A 17,097-nucleotide genomic window follows, 5' to 3' on the forward strand; every position below is an offset into this window, starting at 1 on the left:
TGTCTGTCTGTTTCTGTTTCTGTCTGTCTGTCTGTTTCTGTCTGTCTGTTTCTCTCTTTCTGTCTGTTTCTGTCTGTCTGTTTGTCTGTTTCTGTCTGTCTGTTTCTCTCTGTCTGTCTGTTTCCCTCTGTGTCTGTCTCTGTCTGTCTGTTTGTTTCTCTCTGTCTGTTTCTGTCTGTCTGTTTCTTTCTGCCTGTCTGTCTGTTTCTTTCTGTCTGTCTGTTTCTCTCTGTCTGTATGCCTGTCTGTCTGTCTCTGTCTGTCTGTCTCTGTCTGTCTGTTTCTTTCTCTCTGTCTGTCTGTTTCCCTCTGTGTCTGTCTCTGTCTGTCTGTTTGTTTCTCTCTGTCTGTTTCTGTCTGTCTGTTTCTTTCTGCCTGTCTGTCTGTCTGTTTCTTTCTGTCTGTCTGTTTCTCTCTGTCTGTATGCCTGTCTGTCTGTCTCTGTCTGTCTGTCTCTGTCTGTCTGTTTCTTTCTCTCTGTCTGTCTGTCTGTGTGTCTGTCTGTCTGTCTGTCTGTCTGTTTCTCTCTGTCTGTCTGTCTCCACTTTCTCGGTCTGTTTCTATCTCTCTGGGATCTTTTCCATCTCTGATCAAACTGGTTGGAACGAGAAAGTTGAGCTTCTGTAAATGTGTTATTGATTGAGGCTTACCGCTTTGCTGCTTTAATCTACTCCAACATGTTGAAATTAGACTTTTATTTATTTTAAACAATTTCACCCACAGCTTTCCTACGCTAACTTTGTGTTAATTACATGGTGCTGTTTTGACGCTGTTGACCATGTCATTTTTTAACTCTTTGGTTTAATATTGTTTTTTCTAGTATCCTGTAATTTCATTATGTTTTGTCCCGATGAATCTATCCAATTATTTATTTATGAGTCCAATTATTTACAGGACGGGGCCAGTTCAAATTCCCTGAAGTCTACCTTTCACATCACCAGATCACAGATATGCTATTGAAGTTTCATTAGCCAACTTTTGATATCATCATCTCTTTACAACCCTAGCTACTTCAAGCAACCCCTTCCCATTCCATAGACCATGTATTGATACATGATTTAAGGCTGATATTTGTTATGACTAGAATCAGCCTGGATGCATGATTCAGGTCCAGATGAGCTGTGAAGGCAGCGTGGGACGATTCATTACACATATCTCTTTCTCTCTCGCCTGCTAACTTCACCTTTTGAAGTTGAACTACCATGTCGAACAACAGAGCACTGTTTTATTCCAGGGAATCATGTTCCTATTGATGTATTTTCAGCATGCCATAGCTAATATTCTTTATGACTAGAATCAGCCTGTATGCATGATTCAGGTCCAGAGGAGCTGTGGATTCATTACTATTTCTTCAACACAGGAACACACATCTCACTCCTGCTACTATCACCTTTGAAGTTGAACTGGCGTATCGATCAACAGAACACTGTTTTATTTCAGGGTATCATTCTCCTTTTGTAGTTTGGTAGTATGGTGTATAGTAGTATTATATGGTAGTATAATATATAGTATGGTAGTATGCAGACATAACAGGGAGCTAGAGCCTGGACCGACCCTGAGTGATAGGACTTGATATTGTAAAGGAGAGGAATACCTGTACACTGTTTGAATGGTTCTATAATTTCTGGGACTTTTCACTGCTCTGTTAAGATCCATAATGATGGAAACGTTGCCTTTCATTGATGGGGGCATTCAAACACTTGCACCTGATACTGTAGTGCAGTGGTGTCCAACTCTTTCCATGGGGAGCCGAGTGTCTGCTGGTTTTGTTACTTCCTTTCAATGAAGACCTAGACAACCAGATGAGGGGAGTTCCTAACTAATCTAGGGCCCTAAAAAAGCGGGAAAATACGGACGGAATCACAGAATCCAGACATTAAAACGGAATTAAACAATATAAAGAAAAATCAAATCAAAGTTTATTTGTCACGTGCACCGAATACAACAGGTGTAGAGTAGACCTTACAGTGAAATGCTTACTTACAGGCTCTAACCAATAGTGCAAAAAAGGTATTAGGTGAACAATAGGTAAGTAAAGAAATAAAACAACAGTAAAAAGACTGTAAAAAAGACAGTAAAAATAACAGTAGAGAGGCTATATACAGTAGCAAGGCTATAAAAATAGCAAGGCTACATACAGACACCAGTTAGTCAGGCTGATTGAGGTAGTATGTACATGTAGATATGGTTAAAGTGACTATGCATATATGATGAACAGAGAGTAGCAGTAGCGTAAAGAGGGGTTGGCAGGTGGTGGGTGGCGGGACACAATGCAGATAGCCCGGTTAGCCAATGTGCAGGAGCACTGGTTGGTCGGGCCAATTGAGGTAGTATGTACATGAATGTATAGTTAAAGTGACTATGCATATATGATAAACAGAGAGTAGCAGCAGCGTAAAAGAGGGGTTGGGGGGCACACAATGTAAATAGTCCGGGTAGCCATTTGATTACCTGTTCAGGAATCTTATGGCTTGGGAGTAAAACTGTTGAGAAGCCTTTTTGTCCTAGACTTGGCACTCCGGTACCGCTTGCCATGCGATAGTAGAGAGAACAGTCTATGACTGGGGTGGCTGGAAATAAACAAAATATATTGAACTTAGTAGGAAATCAAGAATTTTTAGTTTTTTATTTCACCTTTATTTAACCAGGTAGGCCAGTTGAGAACCAGTTCTCATTCACAACTGCGACCTGGCCAGGATAAAGCAAAGCAGTGCAACAAAAACAACAACACAGACAAACGTGCAATCAATAACACAATAGAAAAATCTGTATACAATGTGTGCAAATGAAGTAAGGAGGTAAGGCAATAAATAGGCCATAGTGGCGAAGTAATTACAATTTAGCAATTAACACTGGAGTGATAGATGTGCAAGTAGAAATACTGGTGTGCAAAACAGCAGAAAAACAAATATGGGATGAGGTAGGTAGTTGGTTGGATGGGCTATTTACAGCTGCAGCGATCGGTAAGCTGCTCTGACAGCTGATGCTTAAAGTTAGTGAGGGAGATATAAGTCTCCAACTTCAGTGATTTTTGCAATTCAGTTCAGTCATTGGCAGCAGAGAACTAGAAGGAAAGGCGGCCAAATGAGGTGTTGGCTTTGGGGAGGACCAGTGAAATATACCTGCTGGAGCGCGTGCTATGTGTGGGTGTTGCTATGGTGACCAGTGAGCTGAGATAAGGCGGAGCTTTACCTAGCGAAGACTTATAGATGACCTGGAGCCAGTGGGTTTGGCGACGAATATGTAGTGAGTGCCAGCCAACGAGAGCATACAGGTCGCAGTGGTGGGTAGTATATGGGGCTTTGGTGACAAAACGGATGGCACTCTGATAGACTGCATCCAATTTGCTGAGTAGAGTGTTGGAGGCTATTTTGTAAATGACATCGCCGAATTCAAGGCTCGGTAAGATTGTCAGTTTTACGAGGGTATGTTTGGCAGCATGAGTGAAGGAGGCTTTTTTGCAAATAGGAAGCCAATTATAGATTTAATTTTGGATTGGAGATGCTTAATATGAGTCTGGAAGGAGAGTTTACTGTCTAGCCAGACACCTAGGTATTTATAGTTGTCCACATATTCTAAGTCGGAACCATCCAGAGTAGTGGTGCTAGTCGGGCAGGTGGGTGCGGGCAGTGATCGGTTGAAGAGCATGCATTTCGCTTTACTAGCATTTAAGAGCAGTTGGAGGCCACGGAAGGAGTGTTGTATGGCATTGAAGCTTGTTTGGAGGTTTGTTATCACAGTGTCCAAAGAAGGGCCAGATGTACACAGAAAGGTGTCGTCTGCGTAGAGGTGGATCAAAGAATCACCCGCAGCAAGAGCGACATCATTGATATATACAGAAAAAAGAGTCGTGTTGGACAAAATCCACTGAGTCGATGATGGCTCCGAAAGCCTTTTGGAGTGGGTCTGTGGACTTTTCCATGTGAATATTAACGTCACCAAAAATGTGAATATTATCTGCCATGACTACAAGGTCCGATAGGAATTCAGGGAACTCAGTATATGGCCCAGGAGGCCTGTAAACAGAAGTTATAAAAAGTGATTGAATAGGCTGCATAGATTTCATGACTAGAAGCTCAAAAGATTAAAAAATAAATAAAATGGTAAATTGAAATTTGCTATCATAAATGTTAGCAACACCTCCGCCTTTGCGGGATGCGCGGGGGATATGGTCACTAGTGTAACCAGGAGGTGAGGCCTCATTTAACACAGTACATTCATCAGGCTTAAGCCATGTTTGTCAGGCCAATCACATCAAGATTATGATCAGTGATTAGTTCATTGACTTTAACTGCCTTGGAAGTGAGGGATCTAACATTATGTAGCCCTTTTTTGAGATGTGAGGTATCACAATCTCTTTCAATAATGACAGGAATGGAGGAGGTCTTTATTCCTGGGAGATTGCTAAGGCGAACACCGCCATGTTTAGTTTTGCCCAACCTAGGTCGAGGCACAGACACAGTCTCAATGGGGATAGCTGAGCTGACTACATTGACTGTGCTAGTGGCAGACTCCACTAAGCTGGCAGGCTGGCTAACAGCCATTGTGCCAACAGCTAACAGCCATCTCATTGTGGAGCTAGGGGAGTTAGAGCCCTGTCTATGTTCGTATATAAGATGAGAGCACCCCTCCAGCTAGGATGGAGTCCGTCACTCCTTAACAGGCCAGGCTTGGTCCTGTTTGTGGGTGAGTCCCAGAAAGAGGGCCAATTATCTACAAATTCTATCTTTTGGGAGGGGCAGAAAACAGTTTCCAACCAGCGATTGAGTTGTGAGACTCTGCTGTAGAGCTCATCACTCCCCCTAACTGGGAGGGGGCCAGAGACAATTACTCGATGCCGACACATCTTTCTAGCTGATTTACACGCTGAAGCTATGTTGTGCTTGGTGACCTCTGACTGTTTCATCCTAACATCGTTGGTGCCGACGTGGATAACAATATCCCTATACTCTCTACACTCGCCAGTTTTAGCTTTAGCCAGCACCATCTTCAGATTAGCCTTAACGTCGGTAGCCCTGCCCCCTGGTAAACAGTGTATGATCGCTGGATGATTCGTTTTAAGTCTAATCCTGCGGGTAATGGAGTCGTCAATGACTAGGGTTTTCAATTTGTCAGAGCTAATGGTGGGAGGCTTCGGCGTCTCAGACCCCGTAACGGGAGGAGTAGAGACCAGAGAAGGCTCGGCCTCTGACTCCGACTTGCTGCTTAATGGGGAAAACCGGTTGAAAGTTTCTGTCGGCTGAATGAGTGACACCGGTTGAGCATTCCTACAGCATTTCCTTCCAGAAGCCATGAGAAAGTTGTCCGGCTGCGGGGACTCTGCGAGGGGATTTAATCTACTATCTGTACTTACTGGTGGCACAGACGCTGTTTCATCCTTTCCTATACTTAAATTACCCTTGCCTAACGATTGCGTCTGAAGCTGGGCTTGCAGCACAGCTATCCTTGCCGTAAGGCGATCGTTCTCCTGTATATTATGAGTACAGCGACTGCAATTAGAAGGCATCATGTTAATGTTACTACTTAGCTTCGGCTGGTGGAGGTCCTGACGAATCACGTCTAGATAAAGCGTCCGGACTGAAAAAGTTGAATGAAAAAAGTTGAGCTAGGAAAAACAAAAAATATAAACAGTAATTAAAAAGTAAAAACCGTAAAGTAAGGTTAGCAATAAAACGCACAGCAACACGTAAACAAGTCTACAAGTTGTGACTGGAAATGACGTCCGGTACAGAGAGCTGATCAGGATCAACATGTTAAATGTGCAACCAGAGGGAAAAAAATTCTGTATCACCTGTACTCAACACAGAGGCGCGTACAAAGCTCTCCCTCGCCCTCCATTTGGTAATTCCGACCACAACTCTATCCGCCTGATTCCTGCTTACAAGCAAAAATTAAAGAAGGAAGCACCAGTGACTCGGTTTATAAAAAAGTGGTCATATGAAGTAGATGCTAAACTACAGGACTGTTTTGCTATCACATACTGAAACATGTTCCGGGATTCTTCCGATGGCATTGATGAGTACACCAGATCAGTCACTGGCTTTATCAATAAGTGCATTGAGGACGTCATCCCCACAGTGACTGTACGTACATACCCCAACCAGAAGCCATGGATTACAGGCAACACTCGCACTGAGCTAAAGAGTAGAGCTGCCGCTTTCAAGGTGCGGGACTCTAACCCGGAAGCTTACATGAAATCCTGCTATGCCCTGCGACGAACCATCAAACAGGCAAAGTGTCAATACAGGGCTAAGATTGAATCATACTACACCGGCTCCGACACTCGTCTTATATGGCAGGGCTTGCAAACTATTACAGACTACAATGGGAAGCACAGCTGCTAGCTGCCCAGTGACACGAGCCTACCGGACGAGCTAAATCACTTATATGCTTGCTCCGAGGCAAGCAACACTGAGGCATGCATGAGAGCATCGGGTGGTTCCGGACGATTGTGTGATCGCGCTCTCCGTAGCCGACGTGACTTTTAAACAGGTCAACATACACAAGGCTGTGGGGCCAGACGGATTACCAGGACGTGTGCTCCGGGCATGTGCTGACCAACTGGCAGGTGATGTCACTGACATTTTCAACATGTCCCTGATTGAGTCTGAAATACCAATATGTTTCAAGCAGACCACCATAGTCCCTGTGCCCAAGAACACAAAGGAAATCGACTAAATGTATGTAACTTATTTGAACATTTATTAATTTGCCCAAGTTAATCATAAGACAGTAATGCCCCTGTCGGTGTGCGGTGCTCGCCTAGGTCTAGTCTACACTTTATGTAGCCGTTAGGGATTATGCTAATGCTAACCGTCTGTTGGTAGATGGAAAGGTTTCCCAAAAATGTTCTCAATTAAATGTTTACCAAGTAGCCTATGCCTACCTGGCAGAATATCATGATTATTTGCATCCATCCACTGGCTATTTGTTTAGCAAACTCTGCAATCACATGGGCGCTATAGAAACACTACTAACCAAACAAGGGTCTCTGGCTGGTGCACAGTTGAATTAAAGGGTAACTACACCCAAAATTCTAAATGTCTTAGATTTTTCCCAGACCTCAAAAGTGGTCTCCTGATGTGGTTTAAGCATTGTTGTAGACTCAGAACATCCAATTAGGTTGTTAGAGCAACCCCCCCCCCCCCCCCCCCCCCCCCCCCCAAATGGGGAAAAAGGAAACCGGGAAAAACAAAACAGAGAGAACAGAATTTGGGGGGAAAACTGAACGGAATCAGGCAAAAAATAAAACAAATTTGATGTGGCCCTACTAATCAGTGACCTTCATTGATCAATCAAGTACAAGGGAGAAATGAGAACCTGCAGACACTTGGCCCTCCATGGAATGATGTTGACACCTGTGCTATAATGTCTTTGATGTGCGTACTCTTACCTTTGAATGGGTTTGCTATTGTGAAAGCGTATTGCTGTTTTAGATGACAGTGTTGTTCTATGGTGCTCTCAGTCCTCCCACTGGCTTTAAAGGGATAATCCACCACAAACCACCAATTCCAATGACAGTGTTAATCTGTTGCAGCTCAAGTCTACAAAACTCACAATGCAATGCTCTCTCTGGGCAGGCTAGCTGGCTAGCTAGCTACACACAATAATACCAAAGCCAATATCAGCATGTGAAGTAGATAGCTAGCTAGCTGTAAAATCATGTAAACAAACTGCACTATCAATTTAGGAGTCTTGTCTCACCGAGTTCAATTTGCAGTTCTAATGGCCCCTTTCCCACCGACACAGAGCGCATTGCGAGATGGTACTTGAAGCAGAAACTGAGTTGAATAATTTGGTACACTGTTTAGATGGAGCACATCTAAGTGAAATATATACTTTGTCATGACGATATAAACGGATGTGGAGTGCAGGTAATTGTTTTAAAAGCATTATGAAATGTGATAGTGTGTCATCTCCAGCGACGAGAACCATGTAGCTATGACCCGTTCCTACACGATTTCCGGATTTCACAGATGGACCACTTCGAAGTTAAATCATGGGGAAATGTTTTATTTTACCCACTGTTAGAACAGAGGCTTTCATCAAATTGACATTAATGTCATGATTTTTATTTCTGGGGATGGATTATCCCTTTAAGCATCAGTCACTACTTTTTCTGTAATCTATATGTCATTGATTGTCTCTTTAGGCCCCTAAAGCTGGTCATACATTACACCATTTTAAACAGCGATTTTGCCTGATTTGGGATCCACAGCAAATTTCTGGGATCACAGGCGTCACAGGCTTCGACCAAGACCTCTTAGGTTGCGTAATGTGAATGTGAGCGGGTGAAAGACGTGCGATTATGGGTCTTTCACTCTTCTGGTCCACATCTTAGGTCCCGGTGCTTTTTCTGACATGCCAGACATTTTTTGGTTGTATCTTGTGTAGTGAGGGGGGTGCTACAATTGGACTTGCAACTTGTCCTCCGTTGCCCGGCTACAGAGTAGGAGGTGGGCCACGACACATCTGGAAATATCAGGACAGGGAGGGGTCTAGTAATGTGAGCACACTCCTGTAATCTGAGCAGACCGGTCGCAGACTTCAGGATGACAACATTATGCAGACAGTTCACATAATGTGAGTGCTTCAACCATGAAAAAGATTTTTGTCGTCGACTAATGTATGCCTAGCTTCAGAGGCCTATAAGTGTTTGCACAGGTAATTGTATACATGTGTAATCAGAACCATGAGAGTGAAGTAGGGGATGGAAAGGTTGTGTGTGTTTACAAAGAGCCCTGGAGTTTTGAAGGATGCATGAAAGAGTACAAACACAAAGCTGGTCTTTGTCGTTCGGTCTGTCTGTCTGTCTGTCTGTCTGCCTGGTCCTGGTAATGGAACAAGAGAGAGTCCTAAGAGGGAGAACACTGTTACCGTACGGTACATGATTATTTAGAGTGGCTGTGGATTCTCTTCTCTTGTATGTGTGTGTGTGTGTGTGTGTCATACTGAGGCCACATCCAAAGGCCAACCACCCTTCCTTTCTCCTCTGAGATTGTGAGATGAAGGGCCTGGGCCTTGCAGAGTTTCATTTGTCTTATGGACTGTGGGTGTTTTCTTTGGGAAATAAGAGGGCTGTTTTTGTGGGCTGTTTCGAGTCGGGCCAGTGGCCATTGCAGAAGCACGCACACTGTTCTTCATTGGCCTACATAGAGGGTTATAGAGAGGGTCAGTGTGACCATACACACTGAAACCGATAGAGTAATTGCTTATTGCAGTTTATGGACTTGTTATGCTTCTACTGTTAATGTTATAAAGGTTATGTCCTGTCACATTCATTTTTATGATACAGATGTAGGATCTTAATTTGATCACCCTGTTGCAGGAGAACTTTCCTGCAACGCAGGAAATGTAAAACGTGTAGTGTATTTCAGATTTAAAACATTTCCACTTTCCAATTTCAGACTTGATTTTCTTTTACTGTATGAGAAACCAATGAACCCCCTAAAAAAAGATTTTATCTAAATATTATAATCCACATAATTTGCATTTCCTGTTGCTGCAGGATTATTTTCCTGCTGTAGCAAACTGGCTCAAATTAAGATCCTACATCTGTATTTTATATGACCTTGGGTTTTATATAATGCCTCATCTTTAATTTAAGTTTGTCCATGATTGGGTGTTTGTTTGTTGTCATCATGTCCCCAACACCCTGGTCATTAAATAAGTACTCAAACAGAAAATTAAGATTTATGAATCTTAATCTGAGTAAACAATTATTTACACGCATGCCACGAACTCAAAACACACCCTGCACCTGCAACTCTTCTTGGCAATGCAAATAATTTTGCAACTAACCAGAACATTTGTGAACTGAATATTGTATTGGTGTCTGTATAAAGTTTCCACTGAATAACTCTCTTGAATAGGCTGTCCCTGGCTTTTCAACTATTTGGAACTAACCAAAACATGATTGATTGTTGGTGTCTATGTAAAGTTTCAACTGAATGACGTGTCTCTCTCTTGAAAAGGCTGTTCCTGTCGAGCCCACGAGATGCCACTGCCAGCAGCACAGGGACGTGGAAAGAGTGACGGTGACCTACCATGACAAGGCCACACAGACTCCACCGTGGAGGGGACATGCTGTGAGTGCTGCTTCCTGTGTGTGTGTATATATATATATGAGAGAGCGAGAGAGAGAGAGACCCCACTGTCATGTCCTGATCACATTCACTGTTGGCCACTCGATTTCAAATCACATTTTATTGAGTGGACCTTACTGTGAAATGCTTACTTACAAGCCCTTAACCAACAATGCAGTTCAAGAAATAGAGTTAAGAAAATATTTACTAAAATAAAATAAGTACCACAATAAAATGACTTAACAATAACAAGGCTATATATAGGGGGTACCGAGTCAATGTGCAAGGGTACAGGTTAGTCGAGGTAAAGTGACTGCATAGACTTTTTTCTTCATACTGTTTTTATTTGGATTTTCACCATGCAAGTGTAACCTATTCCAATTCATCTTCTCTGTAGGAGGCTGTGAAACATTTATAGCTCTTATAAAGCTCTATAACCTTTTATACTGTAGCTGCTAAAGGACACCTAATAGAGTGACTTAGCTAGGTAGGTGTCCCTTTATCACTCTGCACAAACTCAATGACTTCCAGTGCTCTCTTCAAGCCTCTTGCCTCTGCCACATGATGGACAGGCGGCATGTTCCACCTGTGAGGCTGTCGGGAGGCCGGTTGGAGCGGGACAGATACCTCCTGGCACTATACTGTAGTGCTGTCGGTCTGTGTTCTCTGATGAAACAGGGCCCCCTGGGCAGCCTGGAAAATCCCAGGACTATCACTAATGACAGTGTGTACATCTCCTGGCCCAGATAAACCAGGGGCGCCCAGAGCAAAGCAGCACCGAGGCTAAAATGCTCCACCGGCAATAACATGGAAATTGCCTTGGCACGCCGCTAGCCGCCACCCCAGTGATGGACATGCTTGTTGGGATAGGGAGCGGCACAAGCCTGATTAGATTTGAAAAAGAAGGCTCTGCTTGAAATATGTCCTGCAATAACGCAGCGCAGGGGTCTAATTTTTACGGCCGAAGGACACCAGCATACCGACGAGAGGCGCCCCCCCCCCCCCCCCCCCCCCCCCCCCCCCCCACCACCACCACAAAGCGGGCGGCAGGGAGAGGTGGTGCTCAATCATGGATGCCACACTTTTGGTCACCTTTTTGTCCCGTCATGATTTATTCACCCTCCTGCGTTGCAGCTTTAGAGTAAAGTGTAGAGGGGAAACAGTAGGGAAATTGGTTCGGTTCAGATTTACAGCTTCGGTTTCTACCTAACCTGAACAAGGCAATGGACATGTTGTTCCTGGTCGTGTGCAGGGAGGGGTCTGTGTGGTGGGGGTTGATGGAGGGGTCTGGTGCTGGGAGTAGGGCAGGACACATATGTTTCCGGAGTGCAGGAAGAGATAAGAGTACCTGCGAGGCTGCCGTCGAGTTCACCAAGCCCAAGGCACACACCTTGCACCCCTTTGCTCTAATTGAATTTGAATTGAATTCGCCAGCATTCAGGCGCACAGATAGGTCAAGTCTTTCCCGTCCTCCTTCATTTTTCCACCCTGACCTTCTCATTTGTAAGTAACCACTGCAGTTTCGTTTGAAGGGGAAGTGTGGCATGTGATAGCGCTATACATTTTTTTCATGTCTCTTTTTCATGTTTCTGTCTCAAGATAAGGAAAGAAAGCATAGCGTCAACTCAAAAGAACCAAGCAAGCAAATCGACAGAGGCATGATGACAGTGACTCGAGAGTACAGTGGTTCCTCAATTAAAAGTTTTGTGCTCATGCCGCGACCGTTTGTGGTACATGGTGGCAAATTGCGTCATGCTGTCATTGAACCACACTATCACAAGAGGGAGTTGATCTACCGGTAATCTAAACTCTGGCACAAATGTACTATCTGATCGTAAATTAATGGAGGTGTGAATGTTTCAGTACGATAGTCTCTCTTTGGCACTAGAGTGCTGCATCAGGCAAAAAAAAGAATAGCTGGCGGGTGGTCCCAGAGTTGAGAGAACTTGGGTAATTACAATGGGTAATTACAATGGCGCAATTACACTTGTATCTCTGGGATTCAACACACATTCTGTCTTTTTTAGGGACAAAAAGGGCTCAACTCCAATGATGGAAAAACAAACTGTCTTCCCTCTGTGAAACGGTCTTCCTCGTCTCTCCCTGCGCGACAGGCTTGACGGACCGTTGGAAACAGCCACAAAGAAGACAGAGCTTAATGCATATCATGCTGGATGTGTTTGTGTCGACAACAGCATTCAGAAACTCAAGAGAAACATTTTCCACAGTCACAGCTATGCCTGTGTTTACCGGTTTTTAGAGCAAAAATGCCAAACCCTAGCAGATTAGTCATAGTACTACTAATCAATACTGATCATTTAAACAGGCAACAATGTTTTGATGGTGAGATACTGATGGAGGGATAGGGAGAAAGAGGCAACATAGTAATGAGCTCGGGAAATGATGCTGTCTTCCAGACTGCAGAGAAACCGGCATCAACCATAATGAACACGATTGATTTGTGTTGGCAGTACACAAATAACACATCCCTGCCCCCCAAAGCAAAGCTCAACTCAACACCCAACCGATCCTCTCGCACCGAACCTCCCGCAGCTCCAATAACCATACCGGTCACTGCCATGTCAGGGAGCTATGAGTTTACAGGGGAGCCTATTCTTCTGTCATCTTCCTCCCCCATATCGAATCACTCCCTGGCAGGTGTGTCTGAGCTGGAGGATTGCGAGTGTAATTGTGTTGTACAGGGAGACATTGCAAGCACCCTGGCTGGGAATTGACTTAGAGTGGCGCCGCATAGTTGGTGTAGCAAAGGGGAAATAGGCTGGTGACTCCGGAGAGTCGGGAGTGTGGCTGTCCTGTACCAGAGCTGGGCCCCCATCTCAGCAGTGTTTTCTCAATTTGAGGCGACGGATAAGTGTGAGGTGTGGGGACAGTCCCCCTGGACCGCATGTCTGTGTGTCCTGCATTTGAGAGGATGATGCTGTAATTTACAGCATGGTCTTCACTCACTCACTCACTCACACACACACACACACACACACACACACACACACACACACACACACACACACAAAGGCATACACATCAATCCATGATTCTATTCCATATCTGAAATCCTTAGATGCCAGGATGCCTCCAGTCCTCTTGAGATGCCATCCCCGTGTGTCTTTGTGTGTGTGAATTGAGATGCATCGCTCACTGACCATGGCTGGGTTTTATCCTCCCTGTCTCTCTCTCTGTTCTCCGGTGTGTGTGTGTGTGTGTGTCACCTCCTGTGGTGTTCGTCTTCTCTCTGGACAGGGTGTTCGGCCTGCTCCTTTCCTCTCTCGCTGGCAGCGCTCGCACCAGAGGATCCCACGGGCATGCATTCCCCACCACAGCAGACAGAGTGAGTCCTTTAATAGTGCCAACATCCCATCCCGCCCCATACCCTATAGAGCCTCAACGCCATGCCCCCATGCCATCACCCTGCCACCCTGCTACAGTCCCTGGAATCTTAGCGCATCAAGCTGGCTGGCTGCACCCCCCCCCCCCACCCCAGACATTCAAGGATGTGCAAACTCTGTATTTTTCAAGCTAGTTGCCATAGTTTTCTATCCTCTTCAGCTAGCGCTCACTTTGCTGCCTGAGTTGGTCACTGTAGATTCTTTCTCTGTTGTTGTCTACATGTCAGCATCACAAGCCACTATTGTAGTCTTCAAGCTGGCTGACATTTTAAAGGGCTCTTCCAATACTTGACCAGTAGAGCAGACTGGAGAGTCACAACCTGCCTTAGTAGTAATCTCTCTAGCACCCACTGGTATTGTGTAGCCTTGGCGTTTCATTAAAATAACTCACAAGAACTCTCAAAGTGCTCCAGTCTCCTCACCAGAGTCTATAAAAGCAGTGAGAGCACAGTTACACCCACAATATGCTGAAAAATGGGTCAAGACCAAAAAGAATGCAAAGAGAGAAACTCTCTCCACTAATTAATTCCGATCTTGCCCTTTGATCTCTCTCTGTGGGACTTGGTAGACGCCTGTTGCCAAGGACTATGGGGGCAGTATCCCTCATCACAGGCCAAAAATTTCCCCAGCCTTTGTTTCTCCTCATCCCTCCATCCCCTCATTCATCTCTCCATCCCAGCCCCCAATCAGCCGTTCCCTCCCAGCACGCTCGGTAGAACAGTGGGGCCTTGATCCTACACATTTCAATTAAGAGACACTCCACGCACATCTGCTAATGAGTGAAGAGGGCCCTTGGTAATTGAACTAAAGTTTTTTTGAAATGTATTTTTTAACCTATCTGCGGGCGACACTGTGAGCGCGCTCTCTATGCATGGTGTGAGTGCTTGTGTTCTGTTTTGTGTTCCAGGTGTTTGTGCTGTGAGTATGTGATTGAAATTGAGCATCTGACGCAATTTATTTTGGGGTTTCCGAGATTAATGACCAACTGACAGCCTTCAATTACTGTCGCCGGCAGTTTTCTTCTTCAGTTACTTTCTCTGCTCCCTGGTTGCCCCCAAAAAAGAGCTATGACATAACTCAACCAATGAGTTTCTGGGGGGAGATGTATGAGAAATTATACTAATGAGATTAGTGAAGTCTCCATTTTAACAGAAACTCTCAGCCAAAGCATGGTCCAAATGTCCCCTTCTGAAATTCACCTGCAAAATTGTAACAAAGGACATAGAGGAACTAACAGCACAGGTAGATAGCAATAACAACTGTACTATAGAAGCACATAACAAAAATAACTGTAGGAACTTATTCAAGAACAATTAAGTGTAATTTATGACAAAAATAAAGCGAAAAATGTAAGAGAAATTTCTTGAATATTCAACGTAGAATTGAGTTTACAGAAAATCATAACAAATTACACCAAATTATATGTTATGTTTTCTTTTCAGTCCCCTCCATCTCTCTTGAATTATGTTAACTGTAAGTTATTTTTTCCTAATAATAATGTAAAATTATCAATTGTACAGAAAGACCTTTGTGAAGGCCAATTTACAGAGGAGGGACTTCTTTAGGCAATTCAATTCTTTCAGTCTGGAAAAATCCCAGGGCTTGATGGCATAATGGTAGAGGTATATCAACCTTTTTATTTATTTTTACCAGATATTGTTCATTCTGATCAGACAGGTTTTTTACATGGACAATACATTGGCGATAATATACTAACATTATTTTAAACAATAGAACAATATAAAACATCAAGAAACCAGGTTTTCATAGCAGATTTGGAAAAGGCTTTTGATAAAGTACGACTAGAATTTATATACACACTACCGGTCAAAAGTTTTAGAACACCTACTCATTCAAAGGTTTTTCTTTATTTTTACAATTTTCTTTTAAAATTGTCATAGACTCCATTCATCATAGTCGTAGACTGTTCTCTCTGCTACCGTACGGCAAGCGGTACCGGAGCCCCAAGTCTAGGTCCAAAAGACTTCTCAACAGCTTCTACCCCCAAGCCATAAGACTCCTGAACATCTAATCAAATGTCTACTCAGACTATTTCCATTGCCCCCCCCCCCCCCCCCCCCTCTTTTACCCTGCTACTATTCTCTGTTTATTATCTATGCATAGTCAGTTTAACTCTACCAACATGTACATATTACCTCAATTACCTCAACTAACTGGTGCCCCTGCACATTGACTCTGTACCGGTACCCCCTATATATATAGCCTCGCTATTGTTATTTTACTGCTGCTCTTTAATTATTTGTCACTTTTATTTCTTATTTTTTACTTATCTATTTTTTTTTACTTAACATGTATTTTTCTGAAAACGACATTGTAGGTTGAGGGCTTGTAAGTAAGCATTTCACTGTAAGCTCTACACCTGTTATATTTGGCACATTTTACAAATAAGATTTGATTTGAAAATATATTTTGTATTTGAGATTCTTCAAATAGCCACCCTTTGCCTTGATGACAGCTTTGCACATTCTTGGCATTCCCTCAACCAGCTTCAGCTGGAATGCTTTTCCAACAGTCTTGAAGTAATTCCCACATATGCTGAGCACTTGTTGGCTGCTTTTTCTTCACTCTGCGGTCTGACTCATCCCAAATCATCTCACTTTGGTTGAGGTCAGGGGATTGTGGAGGCCAGGTCATCTGATGCAGCACTCCATCACTCCTTCTTGGTAAAATAGCCCTTACACAGCCTGGAGGTGTGTTGGGTCATTGCCCTGTTGAAAAACAAATGATAGTCCTATTAAGCCCAAACCAGATGGGATGGTGTAATGCTGTGGTAGCCATGCTGGTTAAGTGTGCCTTGAATTCTAAATAAATCACAGACAGTGTCACCAGCAAAGCACCCCCACACTATAACACCTCATGCCTTACAGTGGGAAATACACATGCGGAGGTCATCCTTTCACCCACACCGTGTCTCACAAAGACACGTCGGTTGGAACCAAAAATCTCCAATTAGGAGTCCAGACCAAAGGACAAATTTCCACCAGTCTAATGTCCATTGCTCGTGTATCTTGGCCCAAGCAAGTCTTCTTCTTATTGGTGTCTTTTAGTAGTGGTTTCTTTACAGCAAATCAACCATGAAGGTCTGATTCACACAGTCTCCTCTGAACAGTTGATGTTGATGTGTCTGTTACTTGAACTCCGTGAAGCATTTATTTGTGCTGCAATTTGTGAGGCTGGTAACTCGAATGAACTTATCCTCTGCATCAGAGGTAACTCTAGGTCTTCCATTCCTGTGGTGGTCCTCATGAGAGACAGTTTCATCATGGTGTAATGATGGACTGTCGTTTCACTTTGTTTATTTGAGCTGTTCTTGCCATAATATGGACTTGGTCTTTTACCAAATAGGGCTATCTTCTGTATACCACCCATGCCTTGTCACAACACAACTGATTGGCTCAAACACATTAAGAAGTAAAGAAATTCCACAAATTAACTTAAGAAGGCACACCTGTTAATTGAAATGCATTCCAGGTGACTACCTCATGAAGCTGGTTGAAAGAATGCCAAGAATGTGCAAAGCTGTCAACAATGCAAGGGGTGGCTATTTGAAGAATCTCAAATATATTTTTATTTGTTTATCACTTTTT

The 17,097-nt window shown here is 43.7% G+C and overlaps 1 protein-coding gene across 1 annotated transcript in view; it reads left to right on the top strand.

Moving 5' to 3' along the window:
• The window catches only part of LOC120045365, a 70,125-nt gene that overhangs the window by 43,208 nt on the left and 9,820 nt on the right, over window positions 1-17,097 (top strand). Inside the window, exon 8 of the mRNA XM_038990242.1 lies at window positions 9,975-10,088. Within this exon, the coding sequence (XP_038846170.1) occupies window positions 9,975-10,088 (114 nt within the window). The remainder of the gene's footprint in view (window positions 1-9,974; window positions 10,089-17,097) is intronic.

This window comes from Salvelinus namaycush, chromosome 4, assembly GCF_016432855.1.
Source record: "Salvelinus namaycush isolate Seneca chromosome 4, SaNama_1.0, whole genome shotgun sequence".
Classification (NCBI taxonomy): domain Eukaryota; kingdom Metazoa; phylum Chordata; class Actinopteri; order Salmoniformes; family Salmonidae; genus Salvelinus; species Salvelinus namaycush.